We start from the raw sequence: 17982 nt of genomic DNA on the forward strand, positions 1-17982 counted from the left end.
TCTTTCACGGCTTTTTGACATTTGAAAGCGTCGCCTCTTGAACGTTGGTCCCTCTGCAGTGCGGGTTGGGTTTTGTCTCCTTTCGGCCCACGGAAGAGGGGCTGAAGGTGGAGGGAAGAGGTAGCTTCTGGGGCAGTTGTGTGAAAATGCTGCTGGCGATGGTGGTGCTAGAAGGAAGCTTTTGTTGGCCGGTGGATGTTTCCTTAATTTAGTCTTTGCCACCTCTCTTCACAGATGATGGGATTAGTTCGGAAAGAGTCGCGCAGGTCATGGGGCTTCCCGATAGGTGTCAACACGCGGCGCACATCATCAGCGAGCTCATCCTCACCGCGCAGGTGGGTTCTGGAGGCTCTCGGGAGGAACGGGCTTACGTGGGAAGGCAGTCTGCGTGCACGCGGCTGTGGGGATGGGTGCCACCATCTGAGGAACGGCAGGGTTAATTTTTCTGCTGCCCAGCACAGAGCTGCTAGGTTTGGGGTTGGTTTGGTTGTGGTTTTTAATGTGATAGGGGCTGGCTGAACTATGGGAAGGTCTCTTACTGTCAGACAGTATTATGAGGCCTCTTTGTAGCTCCATGTTTACCCCCCATGTTCAGTTGTTCTTAAGGGATTTGGCAATGGTGACCTGGTGGAATGGAGTCCAGCAGTGGCGTGAGACGGTGACTGGAGGCTCTGCTCGGCAGGGCCGAGTGACGTGTAGGCAGCAGCACGGTAACAGTGCGCAGCGATGCCTCCTCTTCAGACCCCAGTCCTCTGGTCTGGTGGCTGTGGGAGGCAGGGGAAAGCAAGGAATGCCCGTGTATGCCGTCACTGTGCTCCAAGACAGACACCAAAATATTGCATTGCCCAAGAGCGAGATGAGTGAAGTAGCAGGGCAGACTCATGAAGGAGGTTGTATGTTCCCTTTGTATTCTGAGAAGTAAAGATGTCGGGCCATTCCAGACCAGATACCTGAGCATAGTTTGTCCGTCAAGGGTAGGTCTTGATATCTTTTCTTGCCCTGAGATCTGGTTTGAATACTTGATTTCATAATTTTTTTTAATAATCCACTTAAAATTTGAGGTCTGTCATGATAGCCTCTGACTGCCCATGGCCTTTGCTTTTGGAGAAATCAGTTACTCAAAAAAGGTACGTCCTTTAAGTGTCTTTGAACTTAAAAGCTTCCTTTGGAAGTTTTGGAAAATGTGCATTTCAGCTGAGTAATTCCAGCAGCTCTTTAAGGAGTGACACTTGAAAGGATTCAGAAGCAAATTCTGAGTGTGTCAGTGCCAGGATCTATTGGTTGCTCTAAAGAAAGCTCCCATCACAAACTAAAAGTCCTTTCGTAGTTGATGCTTGTTTATAGGTTTATTTCAGCAGATAGAAGGGCATGCATTTCAAAAATATAAATATCTTCCTGAGTCAGGAAGGCAACTGTAACCCACGTTACTTGGCATTTCTTTAAAGTGCTTCAAAATCTTGAATGTGAAACTGAAGTCCAAGAATATCTCCGTTCAGTGCCATTGATTATAATGCGGTTTAACTTACCTTGCTTCATTTTGTTTTTAATGTGGATTGGGCCCAGCAAAAAAAAAAAAAAAAAAAAAAACACCACACTGATAAAAATCTTTTGCCTTCCAAGGAACGAGATGGCTTTGGAAGTTTGGCTGTCGCCCGAGGAAGAGGTCGGGGCCGTGGGGACTGGAGCGTTGGAACACCCGGGGGCATGCAGGAAATAACCTACACGGTGCCAGCCGATAAGTGTGGCCTTGTCATAGGCAAAGGTAGGTCCAGTGACACTGAACACTAGAGCTTGCAGTCTTTCTCTCTTGGGATGGTCACGTTCTGGCTGCCTGACAGCGAGGCTTTGGAGTTTTCTGTAATTGCAGGTATTTTGTGGCTGGTGAATGCAGCATAGGAATAAGCTGTAAGCGCTTGTGGTGGTTTTCTTTGTGGCGCTCTCACTCATAATTGTGCTTTCCAGGCCCTTGTTCACAATCTGTAAGAGAGGCTCTTCATGCAGAGCTGTCAAGGAAGCTTGTTATAACAAGCAGCTGGCTGAGAAAAGGCAGGTTCGTTTGTGGATTCTTTTTATAGAGAATTCGTTTAAAGGACAGTTTATCAGGGGCAAGCGGAACCGTTATTTTGTCGTGCTGGATTTCTGCGGGTGCCATGTGATAAAATGGAAAGTCTCCGAACGTGGTTAGAACAGTAGCTGCTTCCAGCCGTGTACCTGAAGTGTCTGATGAATAAAGTGAAGTACCAGAGTTTGTCTGTGTCCGAGACTGTCGCGGAGCAGGCTGGTGCGCCTCGTCTCGCTCCAGCCGAGCACGTTCGCCGCCGTGGAGGCCCCTTGGCTGCCTTAGCCGTTGAACCTCTCCGTGCTGAGGAGGAGGAGGACGAGGAGTCGCGGGGCCGTCCTCTCAAGAACCAGTGCATCCCCAAGGCAGTTACAAAACCAGAGCATCAGCAGCAGTCGCAGTTTGTCGCAGAGCACGAGCTGCACATCAGGTAATGGCAGTACTTAGGTGAGAGCCAGGAACAGAAGAGCTCTGTCGCTCTGAATTGTTGCGATGCTTCTGAGTTAAGTGCACTGACGTATCAAAGGAGTTGTACTTCATTTTTCTATATGCTTATTTCAGAAGGAATGACATATGCCTTAACTAGTATTTAAGTAATCACAGTTGGCTTTTAGCCTCAGCAGAGGTGAGGCGAACAGAATAGGAACAGATTAGCTACAGCAGGAAAGGAGGCAGAGGCTTGAGGGCGTTGCGCCATGTTTCAGTGGCATTTAGTTTCCCGCCGTCCTGTTGGGCAGGAGTGAGCTTGTGATGAAACGTGCTGTGGCCTCTTTCCCCTGCTGCATCTCGCTTGTTCCCTTCCGTGTGTCTGGCCCCTGTAGCACCCTGAACTTCTGCCTTATTGGATGACAAGGGACGCAGATTTGGGACACAAGACATGTCAGCACAGTACCTGCAGTCGTTTTCAGATGTTGTCCTTTGCTGTAAACCTGTTCACAAACCCGAAAACTTCTTTCAAATTGAAAACACACCTGCTCTGCCCATTGTGCAGAAATTGCGGAGCTATTGTGCTTGATCACACTGAACAGTCCAGTTGGGCAAAAGATCAAGCAAAACAAATTTTAAGCCCACAAGTGAGTTATATGTATGGAAAAATCAAATTATAATGAAACTTTATTGCTGCATCCATTAGTCATCTTTAATAAAGGATCAGAAAAGGTCACTTGTTGTTCAGCAGCGCGCTGGAGTGGAGCATTTGTGACTACAGAGCACTGTGTGCTGAAAAGATAAATGCAGGTAGCGGAGTTGGATGTCCCAGCATTCAAGTGCAAGGCCTGGCGCGGGCTCGCCGTGGGGGTGAAGGGCAGCTTTTTACCTTTGTTTCCACAACAGCAAAATAGGGATTCTTACCCGGCCAGATCAGAAGCTTTCTGGAGTGACTAATTACTGGTTGTATGGTGATTTGAGTGCTTGTAGCTTTCTAATACCACCTTGTAAGCGGTGTTCTTACGGCGCCTATGCTCTTAGTCTATTGCAGCCTTCATTTTTGTCAAGTGAGTGATGGCTGTAGCGTTGCCTTCTGGGGCCTGGACCAGGATGGATGTACTATGCTCTCTGTATGTTGATGCAAAACACCCGATTTTTCTTGTTTCCTCTCCCACTGCCTGTGAGGCAGCGTAGGGGAAAGGGGATTTTCTTAAGTGACCAATTCTAAAACCTTTGCTCCTGCCTTTTGGTTTCCGAGTCATTTCCAGCTCCCCCACACACCCCGTGATACAGGACTTGGCTGTTACTTCTCTGTAAAATCCGGCAGAGTCCTCTGAGCACAGGTAGCTTGGACTCTGAGGTTAGCACCCAAGCAGTGGGTGTCTTGGGCCCCTGGGTGCAGCATATGGGATGTGGCCAGGTAGCTGCCGCTGCGCTTCCGCCTCCGCGTTACCACTCGAGAAGGGGGGAAAAGAGGGAGATGAGGAAGTTTCTCCGCTCAATTTCTGCAGCGTATATGGTGGGAGATCTGGGGCCCTTTTCTCACGCACATCACTTCTCAGCTTGGGAGCACGAGCCTTTACGAGCTGGTAAGAAGTGCTGGGCTCCCCGCAAATCCTGTGCGTAGCTTTTTCCTCTAGAGGGTGGGTAGGTGCAGCTTTTCTTTTCTGAAAGACTCAAGGAAGGGTGGAGATGAGCGCCGTCCACGTCAAGTGCTTTCTCTGTTTGGTGGTGCTTGGAAACAAACCGCAGCCTCTCTGGGCCCCCGCTGGATTTCCATGATAAATACAGCAATATTGACAGATAACGTGGCCAGCCTGGCTCTTGTCAGCTCTGCCTTTTAGCAGGTTTGATTAATTGCTTTACGATTTCACGTCCAGCTGGGGGGCCACTCTTGGATCGCTTCTGCCCCCCATCAGGTAGAAGAATGGAGCGGGCTGCTGAATGCCTCTATAGACAGCCACCATGTGCCAAGTGGGTCACCTCGTTAGGGGGGAAGATGAACTCCTTCCGGCACCGTGCTGCCTGCGTCACTTCATTTGCATGCGCTGGAGACTGATTTGGGGTCGCTTGGATGGGAGGGAGCGCTTTGGCATGTGCCAGACTGGAGGGTGAGGAGGAGAAGGGCGCCGAGTCCTGGTACAGGAGGTAGGAGCTTGCAGACTCTGGCCAAACCTGGAGAGCCAACTCACTTGATCCTGCAATAACTGTGGTTTAGGAGGGAGCTGATGTGGAAATAGCCCCAACAACGACCAGCTGAGTGCTGAATGCTAAGTGGGGAAATGATTTGAAATCTATATTCTCCTCACTCCTAGTTTGATGACACTGCTTTCAATTTTAATCCCCTTTTGGAAAGAGAAACCGAGTCTACGGTGCAAATAGCAGCCTGTGCTTATGCCTCTGTTGCCCGGTAAAGAAGTTCCCCCACTCCTTCGTGATCCACAGTGTTGACTGAAAGGGTCCTGTGTTTTCATAAAGCAGATGAAGTGGCTGTTCATTCAGGTCTCACCTCAAGCAGCCTCATCTAGTGGAAGGTGTCCCTGCCCATGGCAGGGGGTAGGAACTAGAGGCTCTTCAAGGTCCCTTCCAACCCATTCTGTGATTCTATGAATATGTAAAAACCAGACCTTCAAACAAGTCTGCATCAGACAAAAGCATTACATAAAAAAAACTTTTGGTTTTGAAACTTCTTCTTACACTTTCCCATGCTTGACTGAAAATAAGTGGCTTGGCTTTTGGCTGCACAGTACAATCCCTGTTGTCTGCCCAGGGATGTGACATGATTATCTTTTGTTAAATGCATCTTCAAAAATTCATTTAGAAAGAGTTAATTGCCCTTTGGCAACTTTTCCTCCTCCCTTTCCCCAGGAAGGCTTTAAAATGTTAAAAAGGTCACGAGTCCATTACAATGAAATGAACAAGTGTCTGCAACATCCACAGTTTGTTTTGAAGTTGTGCTGGGTGTATAGAGATGGAAATGCAAGCAACTGTGGAGGAGATTATTTTTGGATGCTCTCTTTAATTAAAACTAAACACAAATCTCTGGTTAGTTTCCTTTCCTGCTCACTGCGTGTCCTTTTGGCTGGTGACTTTTGGGTTTTGATTTAAAAGTTGTAAAACCCCTTCCTTTTCTGCACCCTTGAATTTCTCCAGTTGAGTGGAGCTGGTCTGTAAGTTGTGTGAGCTTCCAAAAGAAGAATTGAACCATTGTAACATTGGCTGAGGCTTTTGTTAAGCAAATTTCATTAAGAGACCGGGACCTAGCAGGTCTTCAGGAAACCAGATCTACTTTGGCTGGCCCTGCCGCATCCTGCTCGAAGGAATCCTGTGCTCTAGCGTGTCCGGGTGGCAAAGCAAACCAGCCAGACACGTTCGCTGCGTGCACAACTGTCTCTGAAGCAGCAGAAGCCTGCCTGGGATCCCACACCGCCGCGCTTGTGCGGAGGGGTGCGTGTGCTGCGGTGCGCGTGGGAAAGCGCGGCGAGCGGGGGCTTTGCTAGGGCAGTAAGGTATTGAACAGCACGTGTTTGTGAGGAAGCTTCAGCTTGGATTTTAAGCTGCAAGTTATGTGGCTTTTTGCCTTAGTGGAATGAAATGTCTGGTGATGGCAGGGGAGGGGGGGAAGCCTTATGGAAGGAAGAAAAAACACGTTTTGGTGTAAGTGACGTTCTTTCCTTGGGGATTGTGAACAGCTGTGCAAACCCACCACGATTCAGTCAGCGCGGTTTTTGTGTCTGGGTTGTCCAAGGGTGTCTCAGCCATGCTGCGTTTTGTTGGGAGCCCAGAAATATACACACGGGGGGGCTGTCTGTGTTCTTAAAACAGCACCATCCATGACCCCAAAAACCATTGCAGAAGTGCACAGTTTCAGGTCATGCGTACGAGGCGGTGTAAAGGAGCGACGTGAGCTCAGGTACTGTGGTGTTTTACGCTGCTGCCATCCTCAGCCCACCTCCCTCGAGGCACGCAGAAGGTAGTTAAAACTATATTCCGTTATCAGAACCTGACTTGGATACGCCTTTATGGAGAGAGATGCTGAATATCCCTGCTCATGTCTTGGTTTCCTTTTCTTCAGGTGGCGAGAACATCAAAAGCATAAATCAGCAGTCGGGAGCCCATGTGGAGCTCCAGAGAAACCCGCCTCCGAACACAGACCCTGGTGTACGAATATTCACAATCAGAGGAGTTCCCCAGCAAATTGAACTCGCTAGACATCTCATAGATGAGAAAGTTGGTGTAAGTCCCATCTCTGTTGATCTCGGTCTGTCTCTCAGATGCGGTGTTTTCACTCTTGGGTACATACAGGCCTGCGCTTAGAGGATGGCACAGGATACACACACTCAGGTTCTTTAGCTTCAAAACCACTTGCCTGTTAGCAGCTGCCTTGAACTTTAATGTCCCTCCAGCCTCCCTTGGACTAGTTTTTGCTGTGGTCCCAGAAGGGTCTAACTGTTTGCTGACATAGTCAAGGTTAGTGTGCAGCTGTAGGAGAGGGAAGAACAGCAATAATAAGGTACGAGAAGGCTGTCAAAGACTTTTGAAGGGAAGACAATAGTGTCACTGCATGAGAAATGACCCAATCCTGGTGGTATCATCCTGAAAGTAGCAGTCAACTCCTTGCTCCAGTAAATCCGGGATGGCTTTTATCTTCCGCTTAATGCAGTGCTGTGGTATTGAAGCTTAATGATGTCAGGCTGGAGTAGGCTGGAGTACTACTGAAGGGGGAGAGTTGGGTAAAAATAAAAAGTATGGAAAATAGGGAAATGGGTACGGTAAAGCTGGAAAGCAACCTTTATGCTGAATGACCAGAGGGGAGAAGGCTTGATACCAACCTCAGGATCCAAGCCATTCGAAGGAAAACTTGGAACTGTGCCGCGGTCCTGTTGGCCCCTTTGTGGGCTGGCTGGAGTCGCTGGCAGTCCCGAGAGCTTCGTCCCGGGAGAATCAGTCGCTTCTTTCAGGTGCTGGGGTTTAGTGGAACGTGGCCCAGGCCGTCTTCTCCCCTGTCTCACTGCTCATACTAGCTGCCTCCACCCTGTGCTTAGAGTTGGCATTAAATACTTGTGGATTCTGTGACAGGGTACCAGCATGGGTGGACCTGGAGGATTTGGTCAAAGTCCGTTCAGCCAAGCACCCGCGACACCTCATCAAAAGTAAGCTTCTCCATCTCCTCATGGATGGGCTGTGGGAAATGGCTGGGAGCTATAAAAGCATTGGGAGAAGCGTGGAGGGCCCTGAAGGGGGGGTGTCTAAGTGGAGCCTTTTAAAGATTGGGCATTCAGAAGCAAGAAGCAAGCAAGATTAATCCTTTAAGCTTGACTACAGGAAGGATTTTAGCTATTAAATTGTAAACAAGGTAGGTGTTGGCATCTCCAAAATTCCTGTCTCTGGTGCAGCGAGAGCACGGGAAGAAGCCTGAACTGCACACAGCACAAGGAGTGCTGTTCAGTACGATGTGTCTTCATCTTGGCTTCACGAACAGGCCGGTACCAAGACAGTTAGCGGTCAGCAGTCACACCTACACGGCGTTTCCCTTTGTTCCCATGTTCGCCTGTTTGCTCAGCGGTGGCTGACTAGAAGTAACCTTTTCTCTCCTGTGGGCGGCTTCAGGTACATGGCCTGGTAAGCGTGTTGTTGTCTACTTCAGCGTGCCTTTTTGTCCTCTGCAGTGGTCCTCAGGCGTTCATGACGCAGGGTTGGGGCAGTACCTACCAGACGTGGCAGCAGCCTGGACAGCAAGTCCCAAGTAAGTGTCTGGGACGTGGGCTGGAGAAGGGTTGGTGTTGCCTTTGCAATTGCTGCTTCGTGCCTGCAAAACGGACGTTCAGCCATGAGAGGACTTGCGTGAAAACAGCAAAAGAATCTCCTGAGCAGAAGAGGTGTCTGCAGACAGGCTGTGGTGTTTGAGCTCCGAATAGCTGAAGTCCGATGAAAACTGTAACGCTTTTTGTGCGCCTGACGGCTTACTGCCTGGTTCTGCTTTCTCTGTGTAGAAACGTGGCCCTTGCTGTCTGTTCCTCTGGAACAGAAACGTTTCTGCCTCGGGCTCTCTTCTGCCAGGATTCTCCAGGCAAGCACTTGCCAGCCCCCTAACAGGCACACCATGCCTGGTGGCGAGCCCTCCCATCTCTCTGTTCTTGACCTTATCACTTCGTGCTTATTTTATTTTTTTAAAATGTTCCTTATGAGCTCTTCTCGCTGTTCAACTCCCAGTCTGAGGGAAAGGCTGGGAGAGGAGGTGCAGAAAATGGAAGAAAGGATAGGCAGGGCTCCTGTCCTGGTTCGTCCACGCTGGATGCAATAGTGTCCTCTTGTCTCCTTCGGGGGGTTGATGGGACCTGCTCAGCCTCCTCAGTGCTAAATACTCGGAATGAGGCCAGCAGGATAACCAGCTTTCAAATAAATAAATTAAAAAGAACAAACCCACAATGCATACATGTCCTTAGTCATGAGTTCAGAACTGAACCCAGATCACCCCTGCTGCTGGGCTTGCCGCTTCCAGCCCCCAGCACTGAGTCAGGCTGGCTGTTACTCTCCAAGCTTGGAAGTGCCATTTCTTCCTAAAAGGCTCTTTAGTCAAAACTCAGCAGATTGGAACGGGGAGTCCCCCTTCTCAGTAAACTGAAGTAGTAAATGCTAGTGGTGACGTTGGTCACTGCGTCATCGTGTGTCTTCAGCGGTCAGAGTAGTGGCTGGCTGTCAACAGAGCAGAGGCATAGTCTGCTTGGTGATCACAAAGCTCACGTGGTGGGCAGTAATGTCCAACGGACGCTTCTCAATCAGGTTTTCAGGAAATACGAGTGTTTTAGTGGCCTGGCCTTTTGAAAACTAAAGCTAAGCATCAAAAAGGGGAGTGGGGCCTACTTTTAAAGGGGCTTACTGACAGGCGCTTTTCAGTGCTGAGGCTGATGTAGCAGTGAAGCAGTTTATTAACTTCAGTATAAATTCCCGCTCTTTGCGGTAGCTGAGGTAGAGGAAACATTCGAGGAGCAGCGCCTGCAATGGCACTTGTGATCCCATGTAACACTAATCACATCTTAATGTTTATGAAATGAGGCGTATCTGAAACCTGGAAATCCTCAGTGCTGCACCGATAACTTAGTGCGCTTCTAAAATGTGTGCTACGTAGGAACCCTGCATGGGGAGGGCGTGTTAAACTCCTGCAGAAAAAAAAAGCCTCTGGAAGAGTCCTGCTCCTTAGCAATCGTAGACTAAAAATCATGACTTTTCCTTTGAGACTTTCTAGGGTCTTGCAGAAGGTCAATAGTTGTTCTGTTTTCAGAACGGCAAAATGTAATGGTGGTCTTGAAAGGACTGGGGTTTTTTTTGTGGAGGGGTGGAATAGTGTGGTATTGAAGAAGAGTGTTTTCCCATTAGCTTGTTTTACAGCAAAAATTGTTATTCCAGTCCTTTCCTGTGCGCCCCCAAGAGCACTGGACTTCCCTGAGCTTTGGGAAGCAGAGCAGTCAGTGCATCAGGGAAAGCTCTACAAAAAACGTAATTTTTATCTTCCCTTGCAGTAAATGCTTATGAAATGTGCATTGCTGTTTGCCTCACAGGATGCCTTTAGAAACTCACTTTAATAACTTACCATTGTTACCGCCTCCCTGAAACATCCTCTTGTCCTGCCCACCAGCCACTGGGGAAAAAACCCTTTCCCTCCCATGCCTGAAGCTCACCCCTGCTGGCTTTGGAGCCTGGTATGAGAAGCACAGACCCTTTGAATCCCCTGATTACCGATGGCACAGCTTGTATCCCAATGATGGCTGCTCTGCAATGAGTTTGTCAGATATCTGGTGGCTCCCGAGACCCGTGAGGCATCCTGCCTTGCCATTATCCTTCCCCTGTACAGGTTTGGTCACACAGTGCTGTGTTTTGGGGACAGATGTTTTATTTCTGCTGCTGAACCTGATGGAAAACGTTGGCTCTCTAGTTCCATGTCTACTTAGGATCCTCCATGTTCCTGTTTGTAGCCAGGCATACTGCAGGCAGTCTGGGTAAGGAGAGAGGACAGACAAGGTAATGCTGGGCTTTAAGCAGCCTTCACCGCTTGCTTCTGCTGCGGGTCACAACAGTACCCAGTCAGGCCAGGTGGAGTTCACCAAGGCGCGGGAGAATTATTGTAAGAAACTGGGTAAATCCCTGCTTTTGCACTTGTAAGTGTTAACTTGGAAACAGGCCTGTGCCGGGTCCCTTCCCGAGCGCGGCAGCCTGTTTGCTCGCAGCTCTGCTGGCCCTGTCAAAGAGCCGGCCGAGTCGTCCTCCCAGCCGGCTTCCTAGGGACGGACTCGAGAGTGCCCTCCTCGTGGGAGGAGTGGCAGACCCCCACCCCCTACACATGTATTTAGATTTTAATTACTTCCCCCATCTTAAATAAATTAACTGGCTGGGGAAACATTTTGCTGTGCAATGCATTTAGCTGCGTGTCCTTTCAGCCCGCTGCGGACTGTAATTCTCCTAGAAGAAAAGGCATTGAAGGAGGTCCTTTGTTGGCATTAGCAGGTGGACAGTTGAGGCAGCCTTGACCTCTGCCAGAAAAGGTCCTGACTTGTAGCGTTGGTCAAGTCTTTTAACCCGCTTTTATGCCCCTGGACAGGACGTTGCTGCCCTGTTCCCTCCACCCACTTCACACTTGCAGTGTATTATTTTTCTCCCCCTTCCCCCCACTTCAAAGCCCCCCTTTGGGCGGTGTCGCAGGGCAGGGCTGCACGTGGAGCGCGGCCGGTCGGGTGGGCTGGGCAGAGCTCTCCTCCACGCGGGTCTCCTGTCCTTCCCTGCTCTCCCTGTGCGTAGCAGCTCGTGCTCTCGCCGTCCCTGCTCTCGCTACAGTTTTCTTGATTGCTGTGTTCTCTGCTCCGGGCTTTTCTTGTTTTGTTGGGCGTCTCGCTGGGGGCTCTTTGCTCCGTCTGTGAGCAAGGGCCGCGCGGGCATCCCGCCTCCGCACCCAGCTGGACTCTCCCCTGCAGTGGCACTGGGACGTGCTGGATTGAAGGTGTCTTAGTGCCTCAAAGAGGGGGAGTCTGCGCTAGGTGAAGGCCAAGGTCTGGGGGTCTGCGAGGTCTCGGTGCAGGCGTTGGCGCCGCTTCTCCTGGTGCGGTGTGGGACGCTGGAGCCGGCGCCGCAGAGCCGGTCGTGGCTGTTGGGAGGGTGTCGTGGATGCCCCTCCGGACGGGGCGTGGGGTGTAGCGCTGCGGGCGGGTGGAGCTGGCCGTGCTCTGCGCGGCGCTGACGGCTCCCGGCGGTCCCGAGGGCTCTGCAGCCGGTAGCGGTTTGGCTGCCCCGGAGCTGTGCGCTGGGGTGGGCGGCGCGCTGGAGGCTCCTGTGGGGGCACGTTGTGCGGATAGGCGTTGCCCGCCGGGGCTCCTTCAGGTGTGCCTTGCTGGTGAGAGTGGGGGTGAAGGATGCAGACCCCTGAAAACCGAGTGAGGTGACTCAAAACACGGCCAGTTCCTTGGCAGCTCCACGGCTGGAGGTCGAGGCGGCGGGTCTGGGTTCTGGCGGGCGTTTCAGCCCTCCGCCCCTGGGCTAGGTGCGAGTGGACTGGCAGCCCAGGGTGGTGGATGTGCAAACTGAGCAGCTCCCAGGCAGTGCTTTGGCTTGAGCAGGTCCCAGCAGGGGGGGAGACTGGGCTTAATGCCCTTTGACAAATCACAGGCGGGGTGAAGTCGGGAACTTGAGCTTTTCCTCGGCTTTCCCTGATCCGAAGGTGCCCAACGCTGCAGAAAGGAGGAAGCTGAAGTGTGAAGTCTGGGCAACTGAGGTAGATCCAGGGCCTGTCTAGTGGAAAGGTAGATATCACTGGCTGGAAACTGTCACCTCTTCCATACTGACGTGCCCCTTGTTGTCATCTTTGCACAGGCCAACAGAGCCAGCAGCAGAACAGCCATCCCGATTACAGCAAAGCATGGGAGGAGTATTTCAAAAAACAGAGTGAGTGAAACAGGGTTATTGGAGATGGATCAGCTCTCGTTACAGACAGAGTTCACTCTAATCCGATGACTTGCGTCTCCATCCCCTGCTGCTGTTAGCTTCCAGTCTCTACAAACCCGCTCTGGTCCTCTCCTGTTGGTGACGGTGCCTGTAGTTCTCCCGCTGAAAGCTCTCGGGGGTGCTGTCTGCTGTCGCGCCGCGGGAGAGCTGCTCCCGCCCGCCGCGGTCCACAGCAGACCTCGTGTCGGCGGTTGGCGTGCCTGGGGGGACACGGCGTGCCCTGGGGGGAGCGCAGTGCACCACGAGAACTGATGCTGACCAAAACCAAAAGCTGAAGCTGGGTTGTTGAGAGGGTAGGAGAGCTCTGCGCGCGTGGAAAACCACGGGCCTGGCTTTCTCCGCTGCCTTGAACACGTGGTGCCGACTTCTGGATTTACTTTGGACACGGTGCTGCTGGAGCCTTCGGGCCGAGGGTGAGGGGTGCAGGCTGTCCCACCGCGTCCCTGCAGCCGCGGGAACCGTCTCTTCACGCTTTCTGGCTGCTGCCGGCTCATCCCTCGTGAGCCAGCTCAGAGCCCGTCCTGCCGTGTGCAGGCAGCGGGAAGCTGGTGTCGCTCTTTCAGGTGCCTGAGGCTGTTGGAAGGGGGCTGGCTGCTCTTTAAGCTTTACAAAAGGAGATCCTAAGCCTCGGCTTGGTCTTACTGAGTTGCTCATCTCTCCCTTTTCCCTTCTTTTCCTCCAGGTCATGCTGCCAGCGCTGCTTCTCAGGCAAGTTCCCAGCCGGACTACACGATGGCTTGGGCAGAGTATTACAGACAGCAGGCTGCCTACTACGGGCAGACACTAGGGCAGGCTCAGGCCCACAGCCAGGTCTGTATTCGTGTTCCCCGAACCCCACTGCTCCTTCCCTGGGGGAACTGGGTGCCTTGGCCTCGCCCCTAGCGTGGGCACTCTGCTTTGGGCTCACGTGGTGAAGCAGGTGTTTTGTGGCTGAGGAAGTGGTCACAGCAGTGTTGTCTCCACATCAGGGTCTTATTTCCCTGGACAGGGTGAGGGGGGGGTTTGGGAGAGGACTGGGAGGTTATTTGTTTCTCTCATAATGAAAGGCCTCCAACCCTCAGGCTGTTCTGTGGCTTTGGGGAATGAAAGTAACAGGAATGGTGGAGCCAGGCCGGAGAGGTGTTACACCGCTGGCCCACCGTGCGGTCCCGGGCCGTGTGTGCAGGCTTCGCCTTTTCCCCTGCCAGCTTTGGGCTGGGACAGGAGCTGTGCGCTTGCCTGGGGAGGCAGCGCCCTGTCCTGAGAGGGAGCGAAAAAAAACATTGAAAAAATAATTTGGATTAACCAGCTACCGAGTAAAACCTCACCTCACCTGTCCTTGGCTCACCGGTGGGATTGATCCTGCTCCTACCCACGGGGGCATTCCCGAGCGCCGGGTCTGCGGAGCGAATGTCTTAATATTTGGCGAAAAGTCTGCGCGAAGCACACGTACCCCCCGGCGGGGTCGGGCGCTTCTCCCCGCCGGGTCGTGTGTTTACGGGAGCAGAAGGCGGTGGGGATGCGGGCGGCGCGGGGAGCCAGCCCCGTCCTCAGGCAGCTGCAGCCGCTCCCGGGCACCGCCGAGGTCGAGCGGGGCGAGCCCGGGCGCAGGAATCGGCGCTTGCCGCGGGCGCTGGCCAAGGGTGACCTGGAAGCGGCGATAAAAGGGAGTTCTCTTCATTCCTCTCTCAAAGTCTGCCCCTCTAGAGAAGAGGGATCTTGTTCGATGAGAGGCATGAACTCCTGGAAGGAGAGCTCAGGGATAGCAGGCGGTAGGGCAGAGATCTCTTCGTAGCGGCTTGGAGCATCGTCTGAGGTACATACCCTGCTGGGCTGGAGCGGGGAGCGAGACCTGGCTGCGGCGGGGGAGGAGGGTTCGACGGCGTTAAGAGTCTGCTGCCGCCGAGTAACGTCTCCTTTTCTCCCCCTCTCTCTCTCTAGGAGCAGTAGAACAAGGTCCTCGTGGCAATTTTTTTTTTTTTTTTTTTTTCTTGGAATCATTGTGGAAGAAAACCTTTTTGTAACAGAGGTTTCTAGATTTGCAACATTTTGATGAAGACTTTTCTGTTTGTTTGTGAAACACTAGCTGTAGGATAATCTATACTGAACTTTTCTAAGAATCAGGAACAATTAGTAATGTACTAAACTTATGGACATGCTGGTAATTTTGTTTCCAAATTTGTAAAAAAAAAAAACCGACAAAAATAAAACAAAACTCCGGGATTCTTTTTGGAGAGAAGCCAGAGAATTTGCAGGCACCAAAACGCACCCCAGAGCTGTGACATTTCAACATGTGGGTTTTTTTGTGTGTGGTTTTTTTTTTTCCTTTTAATTTTCGATCTTTTCTGTTGCAACAGAAAGAGTGGCTTGGAAGTCTTAGGTGGTATGTAACAAATCCTAAAAAGAAAAAAAAATTTTAAACAGTATTTAAATATTCTTAAATATGTAAATTCATTAAATGTTTTACTTCTAATTTCTTGTATCTTGGCTGTCTTTGATTTTATTGCATTTTTTAAAAACAGAATTATGATATGTATTGTAATTAATTATGTGAATTCTGTATTGAGACAGTTACTGTTCTGCTGTCAGGCAAGTTATGGGCGGGGGGGCATTTTGTAGGGTTTGTATAATTTCTAGAGTCTAAAGGGGTAATATAAAAACGTGTTAATTTTTTTAGCAATACATTTTTTCATGTCTCCATTGCTAGTTGCATTTATGTATCTAAGACCTCCAAGCTTGTTTAAAAAAAAAAAAAAGAAAACAAAAAAAAAGAAAAAAAAACTTTCCTCTATGCTCTCAGAAATATAAATACTGTTATTTTTAATATTAAAATGAATCTGCTATTAGTACCTTTAACAAACACTGTGGAACATAAAACCATATAAAAGGTAGTAACTATTTTTTAATTCCAAGGTGTTTTTTGCTTTTTCATTTCTTTTAAATATTTTCTTATCTAATATTTGTCAAATTACCTAGAGAAATAAATGAATCTAGTATTAACCACAGTACGCGCTAAATAATTTTGATTTAATAAAAGGGATAATATGATTTCCGATGTTTACTGTAGTGTTTCTTGTACAGATAACAGTGTATTTTTAAAGGAAAAACGGAATTGAAGCTATTTTTTCTTGCATTTTTAATTGCCCTGCGGGACATTCCGTTTTGAAATGTACTGAAGTTACTGTTCTTGGGTTCTTTCCTTATTTTTTCCTTATGCTTGAAATGTCTAACTATGAAGAAACGCGATTGGATAATGTTGAGCATGGTGTTTAAAAAACAAAAAAGGTGTTCTTTTTATTTGACTGACAGTTGCATTTTACACTCTATATAATAAAATTTCCACAAGGTGTCTTGTGGGTGAAGTATTTCCCGTCTGTTTTTCTCGGTTTTCTCCGCTTGCCAAGGTCCCCGCGCAGCGAGCCGGCACCCCCCAGGCCCCCGGGGCCTCGCGCCGTGTGGCCCGAGTAGAGCTGGGGCTGGTCCGAGGAGTCACCCTGAGCCTCAGTCCTAGTGAAACTCTGTTGGTGTCGCGTCAAAGTGTCCCTCGGCTCGGTGACACGGAGGGTTTGGTCTGTAGTGGTGGCTGTTGGGGCCCGAAGGATCAGTTTTAATAAAGAGGAATTTTCCGTGAGCCACGGGGCAGGGATCACCGGCCCTGTAGCCGTTTTATTGCTGGCCGAGGAGGCGGCAACCCCTGGGTTTAGCGCTCGGAACTTGTTGCTCTTCCATAACTTTGTGCCCGAATCCACCCAGGACTCCCCCTCCCTGCAAACGGGGCTCCCCTGGCCCGGGGCGGCAGAGGGGTGTGGAGGGACGGGGCTCTGGCCATCCCACGCTGTGGGGTACGTCACGGAGCAGGCAGTTCTGGCTGCATCCAGGCCAAGTTGGATGATAACTCCAGCGCCTTCGGAGATGCCTTCCGTGTAAAACGTGAGTTCTGTGCTTCCCCCAGCCTAAACCCGCTCCCCCCGCCGCTCCCCAGCCGTAGGGGGGGTCACTGACAGGGGGAGGGGGGATAGAAGATCCCATCTGCGAAGCCGGGGGCGGGAGGCATGTTGAGAGCCGGAAGAAAAGGAGATGTAGCATCTCTAAATATACCTCCAGAGAATCAAGAGAGACGGTGAAAGATGGGATAGTAAAAGCCACTTGGAAAGAGGGGAGAGGGGGGAAAAAATGGCTCGAGGAGGGCATAAAGGCTGCTGATGGGAATTGGGAGCGGGCATTACCGAGAAGACTTCCTTCTAATTCATCTTCCAAGCTCTGTGCCAAAACAGCATTTGGCATGGTTCACAGGGAGCAATTGTGTGATAATGAACCCTAAGGTGTCCCTTAATTGAAGACTGAGTATTACAGATTGTGCCAATAGTCGTAAATGGCGCAGGATTGTGGGAGGATGCATTTTCTTAAATGTATCTGTAAGTACAGATGAGTGAGTCTCCCCAGTGAAATACCCATACTATAAATTATGGAAATATCTCTTTCTGATGCAACCTTTTATTGAGGGGGTGGGGCAGCAAAAGAAATAGTTTGCAAGCCTTTGAAATTTGGCCTGTCATTAAGATGGTGCCTGCAAAGCTGGATTTTCATCAGCAGTCTGGTGTCCTGGAAGGCTAAAGTGCTTGAAACGTTCCCAAGTTCAGCAATTTGTTTCCCATTATTGCTGCCTGCTCGGGGCGGAGGGGCCGCAGCCATTAAACTTCTTTCTGTGGTGAGTCCACGACGGGCTGGAGAGGGGCAGGGCAGGAGGAGAAGAGACACCTCGGCACCTCGCGAGGGGCTGGTGAGCTCTGAGTTCCTCCAAACTCCGCTCCAGCCCGGCTGCCGTCCTGGTCTCTGGCTGTCCAGGGGGTCCTGGGGAATGGTGTGATGGTCAGTCCCAGCCCAGGGCTGGCCGGGGCACCTCGTGTTTCTCCCTGGGGTCTGTAGGCAGCCCCTCGTGTCTCCTGGCTCGGGTGTGTTGTGCAGCCCAGGAGCTGCTGTGGTGCCTTCAAGCCAAGTCTGTGGCCTCCAAGAAAGGAACCGAATCTCCTGCTCGGCTCTGGGCAAGTCTAATCCCCAAATAAAGTGGATTAAGCGCTGAGTGCGTTTGTTTTTGTGGCAGGGAGGGTTTTTCTGCCCCTCGGGCAAGAAACAACGCTGCAAGGTGCAGGGCAGGTCCCCAAGGTGCCGCGTAGGAGCTGGCACGTGGGCCACGTTTGGGGCTTTGGGGTCCACGAGCGGCGGTGGGGACGGCAACGGCCTTTCCCTCCTTGCAGGGGACCTGCGCCCGGTGTGGGGCCTTGCCCGAGCGTTAATCCCGGAGGACAGCGAGGAGCTCCCACGAGGAGACCTTCAGTTTGGGAACACTCTGCCTCCGGCGCGCGGCGTTTGGGGATGGAGGAACCAGGGTTAAAGGCCATCCCAGGTGAGGTCCCCAGCCCCAGCTCCTTGTCTCCTGCTCTTTCCTATCTTCCACAAATAACTCTCCTCCCTCCAAGCACCATCCGTTTCCCGAGGCCTCAGCTCAGGCACACGATGGCTTCGCTGCC

The 17982-nt window shown here is 51.0% G+C and overlaps 1 protein-coding gene across 1 annotated transcript in view; it reads left to right on the forward strand.

The window, feature by feature from the left end:
* Positions 1 to 14962, forward strand: part of FUBP3 (far upstream element binding protein 3) — a 39803-nt gene extending 24841 nt beyond the window's left edge. The window contains exons 12-18 of the mRNA XM_086475894.1: positions 235 to 335; positions 1621 to 1762; positions 6561 to 6721; positions 7565 to 7638; positions 8155 to 8231; positions 13158 to 13285; positions 14396 to 14962. Coding sequence (XP_086332020.1) covers positions 235 to 335; positions 1621 to 1762; positions 6561 to 6721; positions 7565 to 7638; positions 8155 to 8231; positions 13158 to 13285; positions 14396 to 14404 — 692 coding nt within the window. The 3' untranslated portion in view covers positions 14405 to 14962. The remainder of the gene's footprint in view (positions 1 to 234; positions 336 to 1620; positions 1763 to 6560; positions 6722 to 7564; positions 7639 to 8154; positions 8232 to 13157; positions 13286 to 14395) is intronic.
* Positions 14963 to 17982: the final 3020 nt, after the last annotated feature.

Source organism: Leptosomus discolor, chromosome 19, assembly GCF_034619465.1.
Source record: "Leptosomus discolor isolate bLepDis1 chromosome 19, bLepDis1.hap2, whole genome shotgun sequence".
Classification (NCBI taxonomy): domain Eukaryota; kingdom Metazoa; phylum Chordata; class Aves; order Leptosomiformes; family Leptosomidae; genus Leptosomus; species Leptosomus discolor.